Source organism: Ovis aries, chromosome 6 (genome assembly GCF_016772045.2).
Source record: "Ovis aries strain OAR_USU_Benz2616 breed Rambouillet chromosome 6, ARS-UI_Ramb_v3.0, whole genome shotgun sequence".
Classification (NCBI taxonomy): domain Eukaryota; kingdom Metazoa; phylum Chordata; class Mammalia; order Artiodactyla; family Bovidae; genus Ovis; species Ovis aries.
Window position 1 is genome coordinate 20,305,987 of NC_056059.1, and position 17,316 is coordinate 20,323,302.

Genomic DNA, 17,316 nt, shown 5'->3' on the forward strand with positions numbered 1-17,316 from the left:
TGAAGTTACTTATGTATGTTCTGACATGAAGAAATCATTGTTAACGTCAATTAAGAATTTCAGCATAAGATGAAAGAAGTCTAAAGATAAGTAAAGATCCTGTAATCCTATGAATAGGAAATAGTATGAATTCATGGGTTAAAAAGTTCAAAATTTCTCTTTCTAAAAAAAATTTCTATATCTTCACACTGAATATACCTAGAGTAACAATATTGTCACATTAGAATTGTTACTCCAGAATTAGGCTGGATATCCTCCAAAGCCCTGCTCTTGGAGAAATGTCACTATTTTACCTATTTGGTAGCTCTTTAGAAGACCTCACCAACAAGGCTTTCTTTATTTGATCTGACCTGGAGCTCACCTATTGTATACAGCCTTTTCCCCACTGGAGGTATTTGTTGACAATAGTCAGAGGCAGTTGTTGAACACTGTAGCTGTCTGAGGTCTTGGTAGACAAAACTAGCTAGACTGACCAAGAAAAAGAGAGAAGACCCAAATTACTAAAATTAGAAATCAAAAAGAGGATATTACCAATGACCTTATTAAAAGCATTATAAGAGAATACTATAAAAATGATCTATTAACAAATTAGATAACATAGATGAAATGGACAAAAGTTCCAGGAAGCACAAACTACTGAAACTGATGAAATAGAAATCTGAATATATCTATAACAAAAAGACTGAATCAATAATCAAAAAACTGCCCGCAAGGATAAACCCAGGAGTACATGATTTTCCTGTTACATTTAAAGAACTAGCCCCAATCCTTTACAAATTCTTCCAAATAATATGAGAGAACCCTTCCCAATGTATCCTAGGAATCTAGTATTACCCTGAAACCATAAAACAAAGACATCAAAAGAAAACTATAGACCAATATCTTATGAATATAGATGAAAAAATCCTCAATAAAACACCAGCAAACAGAATCCAACAACATACACAAAAAGTATACACTATAGCCAAGTAATAACTATCCCAGAAATGCAGTGTTGGTCCAGTGTACCAAAAAAAAAAAAAAAATCAATATTAAATACTACATTAACAAAATGAAATTCAGAAAAAGCATCTGAGAAAAGTCCAACATCCTTTTATGATAAAAATGTTCAACCTAAGAACAGAAAAAAATCTTCCTCAATCTGACAAAGAACATTTACAAAAACCCTACATTTAACGTCATACTAAATAGTGAAAAACTAAAAGTTTTCCTCTTAAAATCAGGGATAAAACATAGATGTTTGCTTTTGCCAGTTCTGTTCACAATCTACTATATGTTCTAGCCTGGGAAATAATGCAAAAGTGTTAAGAAAAAAAAAAGTAAAGACACTCAGATTGGCAATGAAGAAATTATCTCTATTCGTAGATGACAAGACTTTTGTATGTATAAATCCTAAGGAATCCACTAAAAAAAATTAATACTAATCAACTAGTTTAATAAGTTTTCAGGATACAAGGTTAATATATAAAAACCAATCGTGTAAGTGTATACTAGCAATGAACAATTCAAAACTGAAATCAAAATAATTCCACTTATAGTTCAAAAATAATAAATTATTTAGGAATTTGACAAAAGAAGTGTAGTACTTGTACACTGCAAACTACAAAACATCATTGAAAAAAATTAAAAACCTAAATAAATGTAAGGACATACTGTCTAATAAATAGGAAGATGTAATATTGTTAAGATATCAATAGAACCTCTGTCAAAATCCCAGATGGGGAGATTAATAAGTTGATCCTAAAATTCATAGAGACCTGAAAAGGACACAAAATAGCCAAAACCATCCTATAAAAGGAAAACAGAGATTTACACACCCAATTTCAAAACTTATCACAACAACTACGGCAGTCAATGCCATGAAGTATTGGTATAAGGACAGGCATATAAATTAATGAAATAGGAAAGTCCTGAAATGACCCATACATCTTTGTCAATTAGTTTTCAACAGGAATGTCAAGAAATTCAATATGGAAAACACAGTCTCTTCAACAAATGGTGCTGAGACAACTGGATAGTCACATGCAAAAGAATGAAGTTGACTTCTTATCTCACATGATAACTTAACAGTGATCAAAAGACTCAAATGTAAGAGCTAGAACTATAATACCCTGGGAAGAAAACACTGGTGTAAATCTTCAAGACCTTGGATTATACAATGATTTCTTAGATATGACACTAAAAGTATAGCAATTAATTTAAAAAGACAAATTGATTTCATCAAAATAAAAAACTGTGCTTCAAGGATATCATCAAATGAAGAGATAACCTACAGAATGAGAAAATATCTGCAAACCATATATCTGATGAGTTCTAGTATCCAGAACAATTAAAAACTGAGCAAAGATTTAAGTAAAGATTTCTTCAAAGAAGATAGAGAGGAATAGCCAATAGGAAATGAAATAATGACTAACACCATTACTCATGTGAAGTGAAGTGAAGTCACTCAGTCGTGTCCGACTCTTTGCGACCCCATGGCTGTAGCCTATCAGGCTCCTCCATCCATGGGATTTTCCAGGCAAGAGTGCTGGAGTGGATTACCATTTCCTTCTCCAGGGGATCTTCCCAACCCAGGAATCGAACTCGGGTCTCCTGCATTGCAGGCAGATGCTTTACCATCTGAGCCACAGAGCAGCCCCATCATTACTCATAGGGAAATGCAAATCAAAACCATGAGATACACATTATACCCGCTGAAAAGGTTATAATGAAAAAGGCAGACAATAAATACTTTTGATTAAAATGCAGAAACATAAGAACCTCTGTTTTGTTGCTAAGCATGAAGAGTGGTGCAGCTGTTTTGGAAAAGTCTGGCAGCTCCTCAGAAAGTTAAACAGCATTACCAAATGACTATCAATGCCATTCCTAGGTATATACCCAAGAGAAGTGAAAATATATGTCTATACAAACACATGTACACAGATATTTTTAGCAGCCAAAAAGTAGAAATAACCAAAATGTCTATGAACTGATAAATAGAAAAAATGTGGTATATATACACAATGGAATACTATTCAGTCATAAAAAAGAAATAAAGTACTGATTACTGTGATGACAAAGTCAAACCTTTAAAACATTATAAGATATAAGAATAAAATCCTACCTAAAGAGCCAAAAGACCTGTACTCTGAAAACTATCAGACACTGACGAAAGAAAGCGAAGATGACAAACATGGAAAGATATACCAAGACATCTTCCAAGATATGTTCTTGGATTAGAAGAATCAATATTATCAAAATGACTATACTACCCAAGGCAATATACAGATTCAATGCAATCCCTATCAAATTGCCAGTGGCATTTTTCACAGAACTAGAATAAAAAAACATTTAATTTGTATGGATACACAAAAGACCCTGAATAGCCAAAGCAAGCCTGAGAAAGAAAAATAAAGCTGGAAGAATCAGGCTCCCTGACTTCAGACTATTCTATAAAGTCACAGTTATCAAAACAGTTTGGTACTGGTGCAAAAACAGAAATATATTGACAGATCAATGGAACAGAAATAAAGCCACACATCTATGCTCAATTAATATATGGCTAAGGAGGCAAGAATATACAATGGAGAAAAGACAGTCTCTTCAATAAGTGGGGCTGGGAAAACTGGACAGCCACATGTAAAAGAATGAAATTAGAACACTCTCTGAAAACATACACAAAAATAAACTTTGAAATGGATTAAAGACTTAAATGTAAAGCTGAACACTAAAAACTCTTAAGAGGAAAATACAGGCAGAATACTCTTTAACAAAAATTTTGCAGCAATAGCCTTTTTTGATCCACCTCCTAGTGAAAATAAAAACAAAAAAACAAATGCGACCTAATTAAACTTAAAATCTTCTGTACAGCAAAGGAAACCATAAACAAAATGAAAAGATAACCCACAGAATGGGGGAAAATATTTACAAAAAAAGTGACTGACAAGGGATTAATTTCTAATATACAAACAGTTCATGTAGTTCTATATTTTAAAAAAATCAAAAAATGGGCAGAAGATCTAAATAGACATTTCTCCAAAGACATACGGATGGCCAAAAAGCACATGAAAGATGCTCAACATTGCTAATTATTAGAGAAATGCAAGTCAAAACGACAATGAGCAATAACCTTGCACCAGTCACAATGGCCGTTATCAAAAAATCTATACACAGTAAACGCTGGAGAGGGTTTGGAGAAAACGGAACGCTTCTACACTGTTTGTGGGAAATGTAAATTGGTACAGCCATTAGACAGAATAGTATGGAAGTTCCTTAAAAAACTAAAAATGGAACTACCATATGATCCAGCAATCCCATTCCTGGGCATGTATCTGGAGAAAACTAGAATTTGAAAAGATATATGCACCCTGATGTTTACTGCAACACTATTTACAATAGCCAAAACATGGAAGCAACCTCACTGTCCATCGACAGAAGAATGAATGTGATATATATATATATATGTGTGTGTGTGTGTGTGTGTGTGTATATGTGTGTATATATATATGTGTGTATATATATGTGTGTGTATATATATATGTGTGTATATATATGTGTGTATATATATATATATATATATACACACAATGGAGTATCACTTGGCTATAGAAAAGAATGAAATAATGCCATCTGCAGCAACATGGATGGACCTGGAGATTATCATACTAAGTGAAGTCAGTCAGAGAAAGCCAAATATCACATGATATCAGTCATGCGGAATCTAAGTTTTAAAAAATGATTTACAAAACAAAGGAGCTTGGGATTAACATACACACACTACTATATACAGAAGACCAGCAAAGCACAGGAAACAGTTCAGTATCCTGCAACAATCTATATGGGAGAAGAATCTGAAAAAGAGTGAATATATGTACAAGTGAATCACTATGCTGGATACCTGAAACTAAGACAACATTGTAAACCAACTATACTCTGCTAAAAATTAAAAAAAAAAAATTTAAAGACCACACATTATGCTAAGTGGAAAAGGCCAGACAGACAGGTTAAATATTGTATGATTCTATTAATATGAAATGCCCAGAGGAGGCAAATTTATAGAGACAGAAAGTTGATCAGTAGTTGTCATTTAGGGGAGAGAAGAATGGAAAGTGACTAACCAATGGCTATGAGGTTTATATTTGGGCGTGACAAAAATGTTGCACAGCTTCATGAATACACTAATGTACTGTATTATATACTAAAAGGGTGAATTTTATAGTGTGTGAATTATATCTAAATTTTAAAAGGTCACTACATAACAAAGTGACTTCAAGGTGATTTCCTACATGAAGTGGATATTAAAAAGGCACATTTCTTTCGACAGAGGCCTTTCAATTACAGTTAGAATTTTCACATTGTAGCCTCATTTCAACATGACTCAAAATTTGGCTAATTGTTAAATAAATCAGAGAAACTGTAGTAAAAATATTTGCCTGTGCAACATATTTTTAAAATGCTTCAACCTCTTTGGACTTCTAACTGTAAAAAAGAAAAGAAATGTAAGCTAGAAACTAGATCAGCTATTCAAACTTATGCAAGAATAGAAAACTAGCAAAATAATTTAAATGTATACAACAAACAAATTTGTACAACATTAAAAAATAAACATTTCAATTTGCAAACTAATATAAACAGGTAATAATCATCGATGGATGTGCTAAGCTGTTAAGTGAAAGTTTTCTAGGAAACTTTATGATGGGTGGATCAAGCTAATAACTTCTGAAATGAACACTGATAATATCACTAGAAATGGAACAAAGCAGATATGTCTCTCATGATGGGTCTAAAGAAGTAAGATTATTTCATGACCACTTATGAAGCATTCTGCTAATGTACATGTATATATACGTATTTAAGTCTCTAACTACCAGTGTCTAAATGATATTAGTGGCAGAGGAACAAGTTAAGCAAGTGTGCACAGTCAAATCCAGAGTGTGGGAAATTTTACAAAGCAAATCAAAATCATACAGTCTAACAAAGTCCTTAAAAAGAGGGGAAACTATTCACAAGAAGCTTGTGAATCATATACTTTATCTTACAAACTGGGACACTTTTGAAAATAAAAGGAAGTTTTATCAATAATTATGTTAGACGACAGGCTTGAACTAGGGCCTACTGAAAAGTCTCAATCAAATGCAAGATACAGACTTTCTTTTTTTCAGTGTTTTTTCACTCTCTGTGTATATTGGAAATAGGATCCAGTTAGGGAATTTTAAATGTGGTCTGAACATTAAATGATATTCAAGAACCACCCAATTTTGAAATGAAGGATAATGCCACTGTGACTAGGTTTTGTTTAAAACAAAAAGTCCTTATCTGTTAGCGCTATATATCAGAGTGAATGTAGCTGAGATGATATGACATCTGTTTTGCTTTAAAACAGTGGCAGGGGTGGGGTTAGAAAGTGTGGCAAGGAGGATATATGTAATAGTATTGGCAAAATGTTGATAAATATTGAGGCTGTGTGATGAGTTCCTGGGGATTCATTATCCTGTACTCTCCATTTATGTATATTGGAAAATTTTTTATAATATACAGTTTCTTTAAAAGTTTAATATCACCTAGCATGGCAGAGACAGTTCTGGCTTTGACTTTCTTATAATGACAGATAGCAGTCCCACAACCCCTACTTGCCAAAAAAATACTGATTAGGCTTAGTCCATTAAATGGACATCTCAAAGGGAGATCTTTAAAGGAGGAACAAATGGCTTGGCTCAAAGGAAATGTAAAAATTCATTCTGATTTTCCCACTGGAAGATGCTCTCAGAGTTGTTTCTGGACTCACAGTGGGTGGTTACGGTGCACGCGGGCACTGGGATTTATAACAATTCAGTGATGAGAGTCACATAGCTTTGAACATTAAAATGAGTCAGCAGCCCCAGTTTGAGATTATCCTTCATTGTTGTTGTTTAGTTATTTCAGTCGTGTCTGACTCTTCGTGACCCCATGGACTATAGCCCACCAGGCTCCTCTGTCCATAGGATTCTCCAGGCAAGAATACTGGAGTGGGTTGCTATTTCCTCCTCCAGGGGATCTTCCCGACCCAGGGATAAAACCCATGTCTCCTGCATTGCAGGCAGATTCTTTTCCTGCTGAGCCACCAGGGAAGCCCTTTGACCCTGTTACCAGGAGTTTTTCAAGGCCTAAGGATAGAGAAACAATAAACAAGCTGCAATAAAAATAAAATCTCATACCATGAAAATAAATATTCTTCATACTTGGCAAATAATAATAATAATTTTAACTTTTGCCAGATATGAAATAAAATTTTATAGGGTAGGAGAAACTTCATAAGCTGTATCTGAGTGATATATGGTATGCCATTGGTTAAGTGTCTATTTGAATCATGTACTTCAAGCATATTTTTTGTTTTTTGGGGGGACTGCTGTAAGTATGAGTAGCCCAAAGCCAAAATACCATCTAAATAACTCCCCATCTTTACTTTGAAATTCCAGACCAAGTTAAGCAAAAGTATACAGACTGGCCTTTAAAATGTCTTAATATTTGCAGCACATCTTTTAATAGGTTTGTACTTGCCTCCTATTTAGACCAGTGAAACAAATTACAGTTTTTTCTTAGACCCCAGCCCCATCAACATTCATCATTTTCAAATGCAAAATAATATAATTTAGCAAAGTTTTAACATAAAATCTGACATATAGAAATAAATTCTGTTTCAGACACAATGGCATTTATAGGAATCAAAGAAAAGCCTTCATGGGAAAAATAACAGGTATTATAAAAATTAAATCAATTTCAAAGGATGTGAAATATAGTTTGCAAGAAACTTTAAGAAATGTAAACAGAACTGTCATTTTCACAAGATCTTTGGTGGTTTAGAAATTCCAGCCATCAAGTCTAAGAGGAGGTCTGCTTTACAAACACAAGGCAGTGTCACTGAATTCCTGAGAAAAATGTTATTACCAACACCAGCTCAAGATGTCTTAATGTTCATCTTCTTTCTGATTAAAGGCACCTAAATCAATTTTTTTTTAAAAGATGAAACATGAGATGTTAGGATAAATAGAATATTACTTTACACCTAAAGCAATGAAGGAGACCCCGGTTTGATTCCTGGGTTGGGAAGATCTGCTGGAGAAGGGATATACTCTAGTATTCTTGGGCTTTCCTTGTGGTTCAACTCTCCCGCAATGTGGGAGACCTAGGTTCGATCCCTATGTTGGGAAGATCCCCTGGAGAAGTGAGAGGCAAGCAGTTCCAGTATCCTGGCCTGGAGAATTTCATGGACATGCAGTTGCAAAGAGTTGGACATGACTGAGCAACTTTCACTTCACTTCACTTCAAAGCAGTCAACCATAAGTTTGAGTCATGTCTTATGAATCAACAACTTGGATCCTCCAATATATCATTTGTGAAAGTGGGTTTATGGCCATAAGGTACACACCATGAAATTTCTGGATCATAACTATCATAGAAAACCAATCCACATTTTCATACTGAAACAGTAACTTTGATAGATTACTAATAGTTGACTTAGAACCCCCTCTACCTGCCTCCAATGTCCCAGAGGGAGAACCTATGTTAACATATACTTAAACTATACCAGTTTGAGTAACATTCAATGAAATTACAAATTTGGTTAGCAGTGGGTTACTGCAATGAACAGACAATATTTCCATAAGCTCAGTAGACTATTTTGTAATTTGGTGGACACAGGAGAAAGGAGACTAAAAGAAGAAGTGCAAAATTAAACTGTGACTAAAATAGTTACATAGGATTTCAGTGCAGCACTGTGAATTTTCCTGTATTTTTTTAAAATGATATACAAGAATACCATAGCAGAAGGAAAATTAAAAAGTACACTTTCTCAAAGTGAAGATTTAAATTTCCTGCAAGTAGATGAGATTAAAAAATTAAAAAACACAAACAAACCATAAATTCTTGGTTGCATTAAATATATTTAAATGTATATCCTTGTTTTCCTAAATAATGTCCATCCATAGCTAATGTGTTGATTATTTAGCAGCAGTAAAAATAGAGGCAATTTTGATTATTACAATGGGAGTAATAAACTAGATTGCAATGAAGTCAAAACCAGTTTGTTCCTACAGGAGGACCTCTACAAGCCTTGTTGCTGATGTAGTAAAATCCTTGATCTGGAAACCCTAAAGTTTCTTACCAAGCTTACTGTCTTAAATACTGCGACACAGAAGTGTTATCAATACTAACACGATGGCCAGGCACACAGAGCGAGCCTGCAGCGAGTGGACACACAAATATTTTCAAGTTTATAGTATGGCCCAGTTTGTGGATATACACAGACTTCCAGCAAGCTGCTTCCAACTCATAGCTACACTGTCCAAAGGTACAAAATATTAGTGAGTGCACCTTCCTCAAAGTATCCATGTTAGCAAATACAGGATCCTATCGCAGGTTTGTGAAGCGGGCATTTTGAGCCCTATTTTATAAACATGAAAACGCAAGTTCTACTCTTTACCCTCAAGCCAATGGTCAGGCTTTTTTAGCAGCGGAGAAAGAGGAGAGGCCCCCCGGAGGCACTTACTCTTCGTTCAGGGCGCAGCGCCGGTTGGTGAGCATGCCATACTTCCTTAACGTCTCGGTGAGCTCCGAGTACAGCTTGTCGGCCAGAGAGACTGGGATGCCTTCCCACACCAGGATGAGAATCACGATCACCGCAGCCTCACAGGTGTGGCCAGCTCGCTCCCGCACCAAGCACAGTAGCTTCTCCTCGCTGCAGCTTCTGCGAACCACCTGTTCGGGTCACCATTCCACCCCAACACCCCCACCCCAACCAAAACAAAACAAGGGTCACTTGCAGCAGAGGAGAGCATTGATTGATGTCTGTATATTTTCTCACATCTGGTCACAATTAGGTTGACATCTATCATCACATGCCACCTGCCTTTTGTTGCCCATCTATGACGCTGGGGCTTACCCTGGGGTCAGAACCAGGAGAGATGCAAATGCAGGCAGTGTGTAGCAGCCCCTCCCCAGGACACTGCAGGCAATGCTCCCTGCATTAAAGCCAGAGCTACAGGGGCAAGACTTTAAAGTTCCAGGGCTTCAAAAATGACAAGATAAAGATTAACTGCAGATTTTTAAAGGATTAGGACCTCACATGCAGGGAAGAACTATACTTCTAGTAGGCACCTGAACAGACCTCCTCCTCGCCATTAAGTTCTTTCAATTAAGTACAGTCTGTACATGGTTTTAAACTGCCTTTTTCTTAAGAGATGACAAAATGATAAATATAAGCAATATTCCTTTCAACTGGCATAAATGACTGTCTGATCTGGACAACCCAATTCTCAGGGTTAGGTGAATGAATCAAAACGCCCACGACTGAGGATCAAAGGCCTCGTCAAGTCACACTTACCCATTTGGCAATAGGACATCCCTGAGAACTTTTGCCTTCTTTACCAGTATAGATGACTCTTTCAATCCTAATAGCTTTACCCTTCTGTCCAAACCTTAAAGAAATCCACAGAAACACACACACACATAGAATTAGCAAATGAATCTGAGAGGCAACCAAAATACTGAACATTTGAGCATGATTTTATTCTATGATCACATCCTGAGAAATGAATAGTTTAATTTATCAAAAAAACCCAGAACTAAGCCAAGGAAACTGGATAACAGACTTTAAGCCTTGTATCTCTTTAGTATCAAAATATATTAATTGTAATAACTGTTTTGAAATTATATGTTAGGTAAAAATAATGGGGAAACTTATTTTTATACATAATTTCACAAAGCACAAAACTTTTCCAAGTTTATTAAATTTAGTCTTCCAAGATATGTACTATTTGATTTGTCCTTTGCTGAATTTAAATATTTTAAAACTTGGGGAATCTTAATAGATTTTAGTTAGAATCTATTCCTCTAAGAATCTCTCTCACGTTGTTTAAAAGGCTATCAAATAACTAGTATCCAGCAATTTTGAAACTATGGAATAATTCTAGAAACAGATTATACTTTCCCTTATGACCAAGACACTACTTACTACTTGCTAATAAAAGAGGGCACTTAGGAAAATTCACTATTTTTGCCAGGCTATGAGATGATTATTTAGTGAATTTCTATATGCTCATTTAGAAATAAATGATTTAGAATTGGGGCAACAATGATACAGAATATGTCCTTGCTGCCCAGAATGCTTCCTAATGTATTTTGATGATAAAACTGCCTACCTCTTACAGAAAAGGCACCCCAGCATAACAGCAGCTCAGCGCTGTTGACACCTGTATGAACGTCTCTCTCTGCACTGATTATCTCAGAATCTTCTACATGCAGGAGTAACCATGTAGATTCAGGTAAATACTTGCATACTTATGACTAACAGTTAAACATAAATGTAGCTATAAATAGAATCTGTTCTATTTCTATTTAGTATATCATTCTTGCTTTCTGCTCATACCAGTGGACAACTTCCTTAGAGATGGCTACTCGTTTACAACTCGAGGTGAACTGAACTCAATGGTTCCTTTCTTATAGCACCTTTCCCCTCTTTCTGACACTTTATCATCAAGTGGGAAAACCAGAGCGGGGCCTCTCTTTGCAGCCTGCGCCAGCACCCTTATGCCTGGCAGGCTGGCTGGCTGGCTGGTTCTTGTCCATGCCTGGGTTTTCTGGCATCCATCTCAAAGTGGGCAGCCTGTGCCAGCTTGCAGACTATTAGTCCTGTCAAATATTGTGACTCTCTGGTGAATAGCACAGTGTGTAGCGTTGGCAACCCTGGAATAGCTAAGCTTACTAATAATTACTCAGTTTACAACTGTTTACTGCTTTGTATGTGAAAGCTGGAAAAATTCTGACATATACAAAAGGATAACCGTTCATCTGCCCTGTGCCTTTGTGTTAATTACCTTTCTTCCATGATTTCTCTAATAGCTGCCACATTAGGACCTGCTCCTAGATGGGTATAAAAAGGACCTTCATCTTTTTCAATAATTTGCTCTGTTGAGATAATAGAAGATTATTATTTTAGACCTCAATTATACTAAATATAAAGGCTATATCCACAAAGCTTATCCCCCAACTGTACAGTAAGGGCCCTAAATGTGACTTTAAACATTTTTTTTCCTTTAAAATGAATTGACGGACTAATCTATTAAAAAAAATGTGCGAAATAATTAAGTATATGTACATTCTGCCTGTCAGATAAAAATATATTAAATACATTTCAGATATGGGATAAGGAGCTATTTTAAACCAAGTAAGTGGAACTAAACAAAGAAAATAGTGAGGGAATTAGAATATATTATATGTAATATCAACTACAATCCAATTTTTTAAACTGAACAAAAAAATTACAGCTTACTAGAAGCCTGCCTGCTATTTGGATGTTAAAAGATTAAAAATAAAATCGCCTATCCTATCTCACCCCCCAGGACCTTGTTCAGTTGATTATCAAGATACCTTTTTCTCTTCTTCTTTCCCCATAACATTCAATCACTCTGCTTTAAAAATAAGAACACTGAATCCAGATCCATGTCTGTATGTACTTTAGAACAACTATGATGAGAGAAAACTTGAAGAGAGGATCAGATAAAAGGAAGAGGCTCTTGCATACCATCAAAGATGACAAGTGAGGGAAAAAAGGGTTAGTGTGACAGGAGCGAGGCGTGAAGATGAGGATAACTTACCCAGTGTTGTTTATGACATGTGTGGCACGTTAGCCCCATGAGGCAATAATATTAACCACACGCCAAGGGGCAGTATCGATCCTCCCTCCATCCTCCTATAAAATGTGGGGTGTCCCATTGTGAGAAGAATAACATGGTGTGGGTGGACTATTAGCCACAGTAGTTTAACACTGGTTTTTACAAATGTCTTCTACTGTATCCAACAACACACCTATCAAGCATCTTGAATGTTAACAAAAAGAAGCTCGTTTTTTAAAAAAAAAAAAAAAAGAAAGGGAGATGCCATATTTTCTATCAAATAGATGAAATTTTAAAGAGAAAATATTATCAAAATAAATATAAATCACACAGTGTTTCAAATGAATACACAGAGAAAGGGCAACTTTATGAGTATTTAGAACTTCAGCATTATAATTTCCCCCAACTCACTGAGGCAGAAGGATGATCATTTCCCCCTTAACTGGAAGTTAACCTTGTAAGACTACTAATACATTCAACCTTGAATTAAAAAAAATATTAAAAGCTCCTATATCAATTTGCATATGGCAGTTACTTGGCCATTTTAATGAGATGATTTTATAGCTTGGTATCTCTCCAGGAGTTGATACACAAAGAGTTAAATAGATTGATTAGTCTAAAACAGATACCTTTATATTTTAAAGGGTTTGAAGGTAGGGACAAATGAGCATGCACAATCATTTTAATTTTTTTTTTTTTGAAAAATTGAGTGTAAATGAAGTTCCCTCTTGCACACAGCACAAGCATCTGTAATTTAAAGACAAGAAATGTAAGCTTCAGGTTTTTATGAGCCTTCACAAATTGCTGCCAGACTCAAGATTTTTAAAAAAAGAAAGAAAAATCCCATATCTGAAGACAAATTTGCTAATTCTGGATAAATACCATGTGTCTCAGTACATTTCTGGCACTTACCTACACATCTGCATGATGGGAAATCATACTGAGTCTTGACAGGTGTATCAAATAAATTTTTTATAGGAGTATCTAGTAATTTGGAAGGTGACTCTAAAAAATTATTGAGAACAGAACCAGCTGTTCTTTTGGTTGGTGTCTTTTCTGAGGAAGGCGTTGCTTGCTGCTCTAAAGCTGGGGTGTGGCTCTCAAGTTCTGCAGCAGTGGTTTGTCTAGTTAAAACCGTGACTGGCCCTGACATTTCAACTTTTACTTGCTTCTGTGATTTGAGATTAAGAGCCTTATGGTCAAATAATGATTTGACCTGAAATTGATTCAGATGCTGCTCCATGGTCTCAAGGATGCTCCGTGGCTGCGCACTGTCACAGCTGGGAGGTGGAATCTCTTGCTTGGGTATCTTTTTCCACATTTTATTTTCTGGCTGTGCTGACAGGGGGCGCATACAGGCATGGGGTTTGGATCCAGGCTCGACCTTAATCGGCCTTTGCATCTGACTACGGCAAGACTCGGCTTGGAGTTGTGTTTGCTGCTGTTCTTGCTTCTGTAAGAGGTGCCACCTCAGAGCAGCGTGCTTTTGAATGTCCTTCTGAGGTGGGGTCTGAACGTGAGTTCCTGTCTGATCGGGTACAGGGAACGCATTTGCTTGGTTTTGCATCAAGTACCTTTGCTGAGCGAGTTGTGCAGCTTGTTGACCAGACACGTCTTGGTTCCTACTTTTATATCCCTGCAGAACTGAAGCCTGTTGAGGCTTTTGTTCCTGTTGTTGAAAGCACCTGTGAAGAATATCTTGCTTAGGGGTCACATTATTTGGAAAATATTGCGTGTGATGCACATTTGGGGTCTTGTTTCCTGCAAACAGTTCAGAATTTACAGTCTGTTCTTTATTGTCTGGAACCAGTTGTATATGGTTTGAACCAGAAATCTGTACTTTGCTTGCATTTGACTTCAAGATCTGGCCATAGGGGGAATTTATACTGTTTATATTCTGTACTTGCTCCAGTCCCATTTTGGGATTATGAGTCTGGAACTCACTTGATTTTGAATATTGATCTTCACCAGGAAAGCATTCTTCTACTTTAACCTGGCTAAAGAATGTTCCTTCTCTTGGCTCATCACTGTTGCCCTGGAGATAAGAAAAGGTCTGGGGCATTTGTTCTTTATTCTTCAGCTGTAATTTTTGCTGTTGTTGGTGGTTTTGAGAGAGATGTGAATTCTGGGGTAGTTGTGTTTGTGCTGCCTGCTTATGAGCCTTATGCTGTAAAAGGTGTGAATTTGAGAAGGGTTCAGTCTCTGAAGTCTGTTGATTCAAGTGCTGTCTTATTGTTGGGGGCATGAGCTTCTCAGTTTGGGGATCTGGTCTCTGTTGGAAATGACATCTCGGGGCACACAGTGACTGCCTGTGAGTGTCCGGTGAAGGCTCCACTTTGGAGAAGTGCGCCTGGAGTGAGGGATTTTGGAGCTGGAGATGCTGGTCCACTGTACCTTGAGACTGCACTCGATTCATCTCAACTTGGTACCTTGGTGGCCCCTGCTCCGCCTGCATTATGTTCTGGATATGAGCCTGCCCTGGGAGCCCCCCAGGCATGTTGGAATTTCCAGTGTATTGTTTGGAGGTCATTTGATGGGAGGGGTTGGACTGATACTGAAGAATTGACCGCAGGGTTGTCTCATTACATTTCAGATGGGATTCTGCTGGATGATAGTGAGGGGCCTTCAATTCAATCCATCCTGGTTTCAGATAGCGCTGTGTTGGGAGCATGCGGTCATGTGTTTGTTCCTTGTCTTGACTCTTGAGAATCTCTTGCTGTTTGTGCCCCATCAAATGCTGGCAGTGATCCTGTGGATCTCCACCGCTACGAAGAGTCGGTGGGTTAGGCTTGAGATGTTCTGAAAGTTGTCTGGTTTTCTCAGAACCCAATGGAATAGTCATTGTCCCCGGAGTCCGACTGTCATTCTTGTTAACACAATTATTCTGAGGCCTTACTGGAAGCATCAGAGAGGGGTTGGATACATGGGCGGAGGGAGTGGGACTCTGGGGTGGTGGTGCCTCACGTTGACCCTCTATTTTAACTTCCCTTAAGAGAGTTGGGTCACTTTGGTTGGGGTAGTGATGGAGTTCTTTCAAAACCCCATCATTCAGAGTGCCATTTCCTAGAGAAGGAAGCTGAGGAACCTGTGGAAGAGGAGGAGGGGGAGAAAGAAGCAGTTGTGATGGTGGTGGCGTGGTAGTGGCAGAAAAGGAATCCTTAGTGAACACTGAGCTTTGCTTGAAGCAAGCACCATTCATTTCGTTTTGCTTTAAATACCGTTCAGAGCTGCCGCCGGGAGACTGCAAATTGCCACTGGGACCCAAGCAGAATTCTTCACCAGAGCCTAGCTTTGCAGTTCCTTGGATGTTACTGCTTTCTGCCGGAGATGGGCATATCTCAAAAGCGGACTTCTGCTGTTCTGGTTTCTGAAAGGGGCAGGCCCCGAGCGTTGCAGCTGGTTTACTGGCACCATCTGCCTCACAGCTCTCAGTCGCCGCTGCGGCTGGCTCTGGAGGCAGCTCAGAGTTCGAGGTCTGTGGGAAACTGATCTGCCCTGAGGTATGCGCTGGGTGAGTGACCTCACAGGACAACTCATTAGTAGCCTGACTGTTAATGGCATGTATGTGAGATGTGGTTTTCTGCACCGCGATGGAAACACAATCTGGATAATATTGAGACAGTGTTTTTTCCAGGAGTTCACCGTGTGTGTTTTCCATGGAAGAGGCAGAAACTGTAGCACCATTAGGCATGAGCACGGCCTTGTTTTTGAGAAGTAATACAATGTTCTTGTCGTGGTAGTTAGCACTTTTCCCCTCCTGTTCGTTCAGAATCTGAAGCTCTGGGTTTTCAGACCCACCGCCATTGTGTGTTGGGAAACTGGTGAAATCTTTCACTTCATTTTCTTGGGCCGCAGAGCTCACAGATTCCCTCCTACCACTCACATGGGAGACGTTTGGTTGACTGCTGCCTTTGTCTGGATTTCCTTCTTGGCTTTCCCCGAAGCTCTTTTTTTCTCCATTAGCCTTTTGGTCTGGTTTCAGTTTCTTGTTCTGATGGAGCCCAGAAAGAGAAGGTTCGCTAACTGTGCGTTTTATCCCGCCATTCTGCAGACATCTGGAATACCCTCTACCTTCCTGTATGAAATCCGGACTCACGCGACTCTTCTGGCTTCCTTTCATGTGGGGTATTCCATAATAACTTTTGAAAGACTGCCACTTGCTGTCTCCATTCACTTCCAGATAAGATCTCTCGGTTAATGGGCTTCCATTCTGGAGCTTTCTTGCCAGAGGCTCTGTCTGGCAAATGGGAGACGGAGATGGTATCAGGAATGGACTTAGTCTGTTGCCCTCAACATGGTGGGTTCTGTCCTGTTCCATCAGGCTTGCTTCGGGGCCATCCAAAAGGCTGCCCTCTGAATGAATTCTAAAGAGCACAGAAACAAAAATTAAAGTACATTAATATATATCTAACACTAACAGTACACCTTACAGAAAAACTGTGGCCTTAATAATATTGCTATTCCTAGACATAGCAAACTGGGGGATACTCCTTTTCATGTCTCAGAGTGACAGTCAAGAGCTACTCAGGATATGCTTATTCTTGTCTTCCCAGCAACCCTCAAGTATTTATGTTCACCAAAAACAAAGATCAAAATCACCAGCTAATGTGAGAAGTTCATACTGTATTAGTAAATATTATCAGCTTCCTTCCCTAATAATTTTTCTTGTCCAAATGCTAAGAACAGCAGA

The 17,316-nt window shown here is 37.8% G+C and overlaps 1 protein-coding gene across 5 annotated transcripts in view; it reads right to left on the bottom strand.

Moving 5' to 3' along the window:
- Nucleotides 1-17,316, bottom strand: part of TET2 (tet methylcytosine dioxygenase 2) — a 135,427-nt gene that overhangs the window by 26,425 nt on the left and 91,686 nt on the right. For 4 of the 5 annotated variants that reach the window (XM_027970835.3, XM_042251174.2, XM_042251175.2 and 1 more), the window contains 4 exons: nucleotides 13,539-16,990; nucleotides 11,829-11,919; nucleotides 10,337-10,430; nucleotides 9,503-9,711 (listed from right to left, as the gene is read on the bottom strand). In XM_027970835.3, the coding sequence (XP_027826636.2) occupies nucleotides 9,503-9,711; nucleotides 10,337-10,430; nucleotides 11,829-11,919; nucleotides 13,539-16,944 (3,800 nt within the window). In that variant the 5' untranslated portion in view covers nucleotides 16,945-16,990. The remainder of the gene's footprint in view (nucleotides 1-9,502; nucleotides 9,712-10,336; nucleotides 10,431-11,828; nucleotides 11,920-13,538; nucleotides 16,991-17,316) is intronic. The other variant, XM_060417553.1, reaches the window with a different exon arrangement.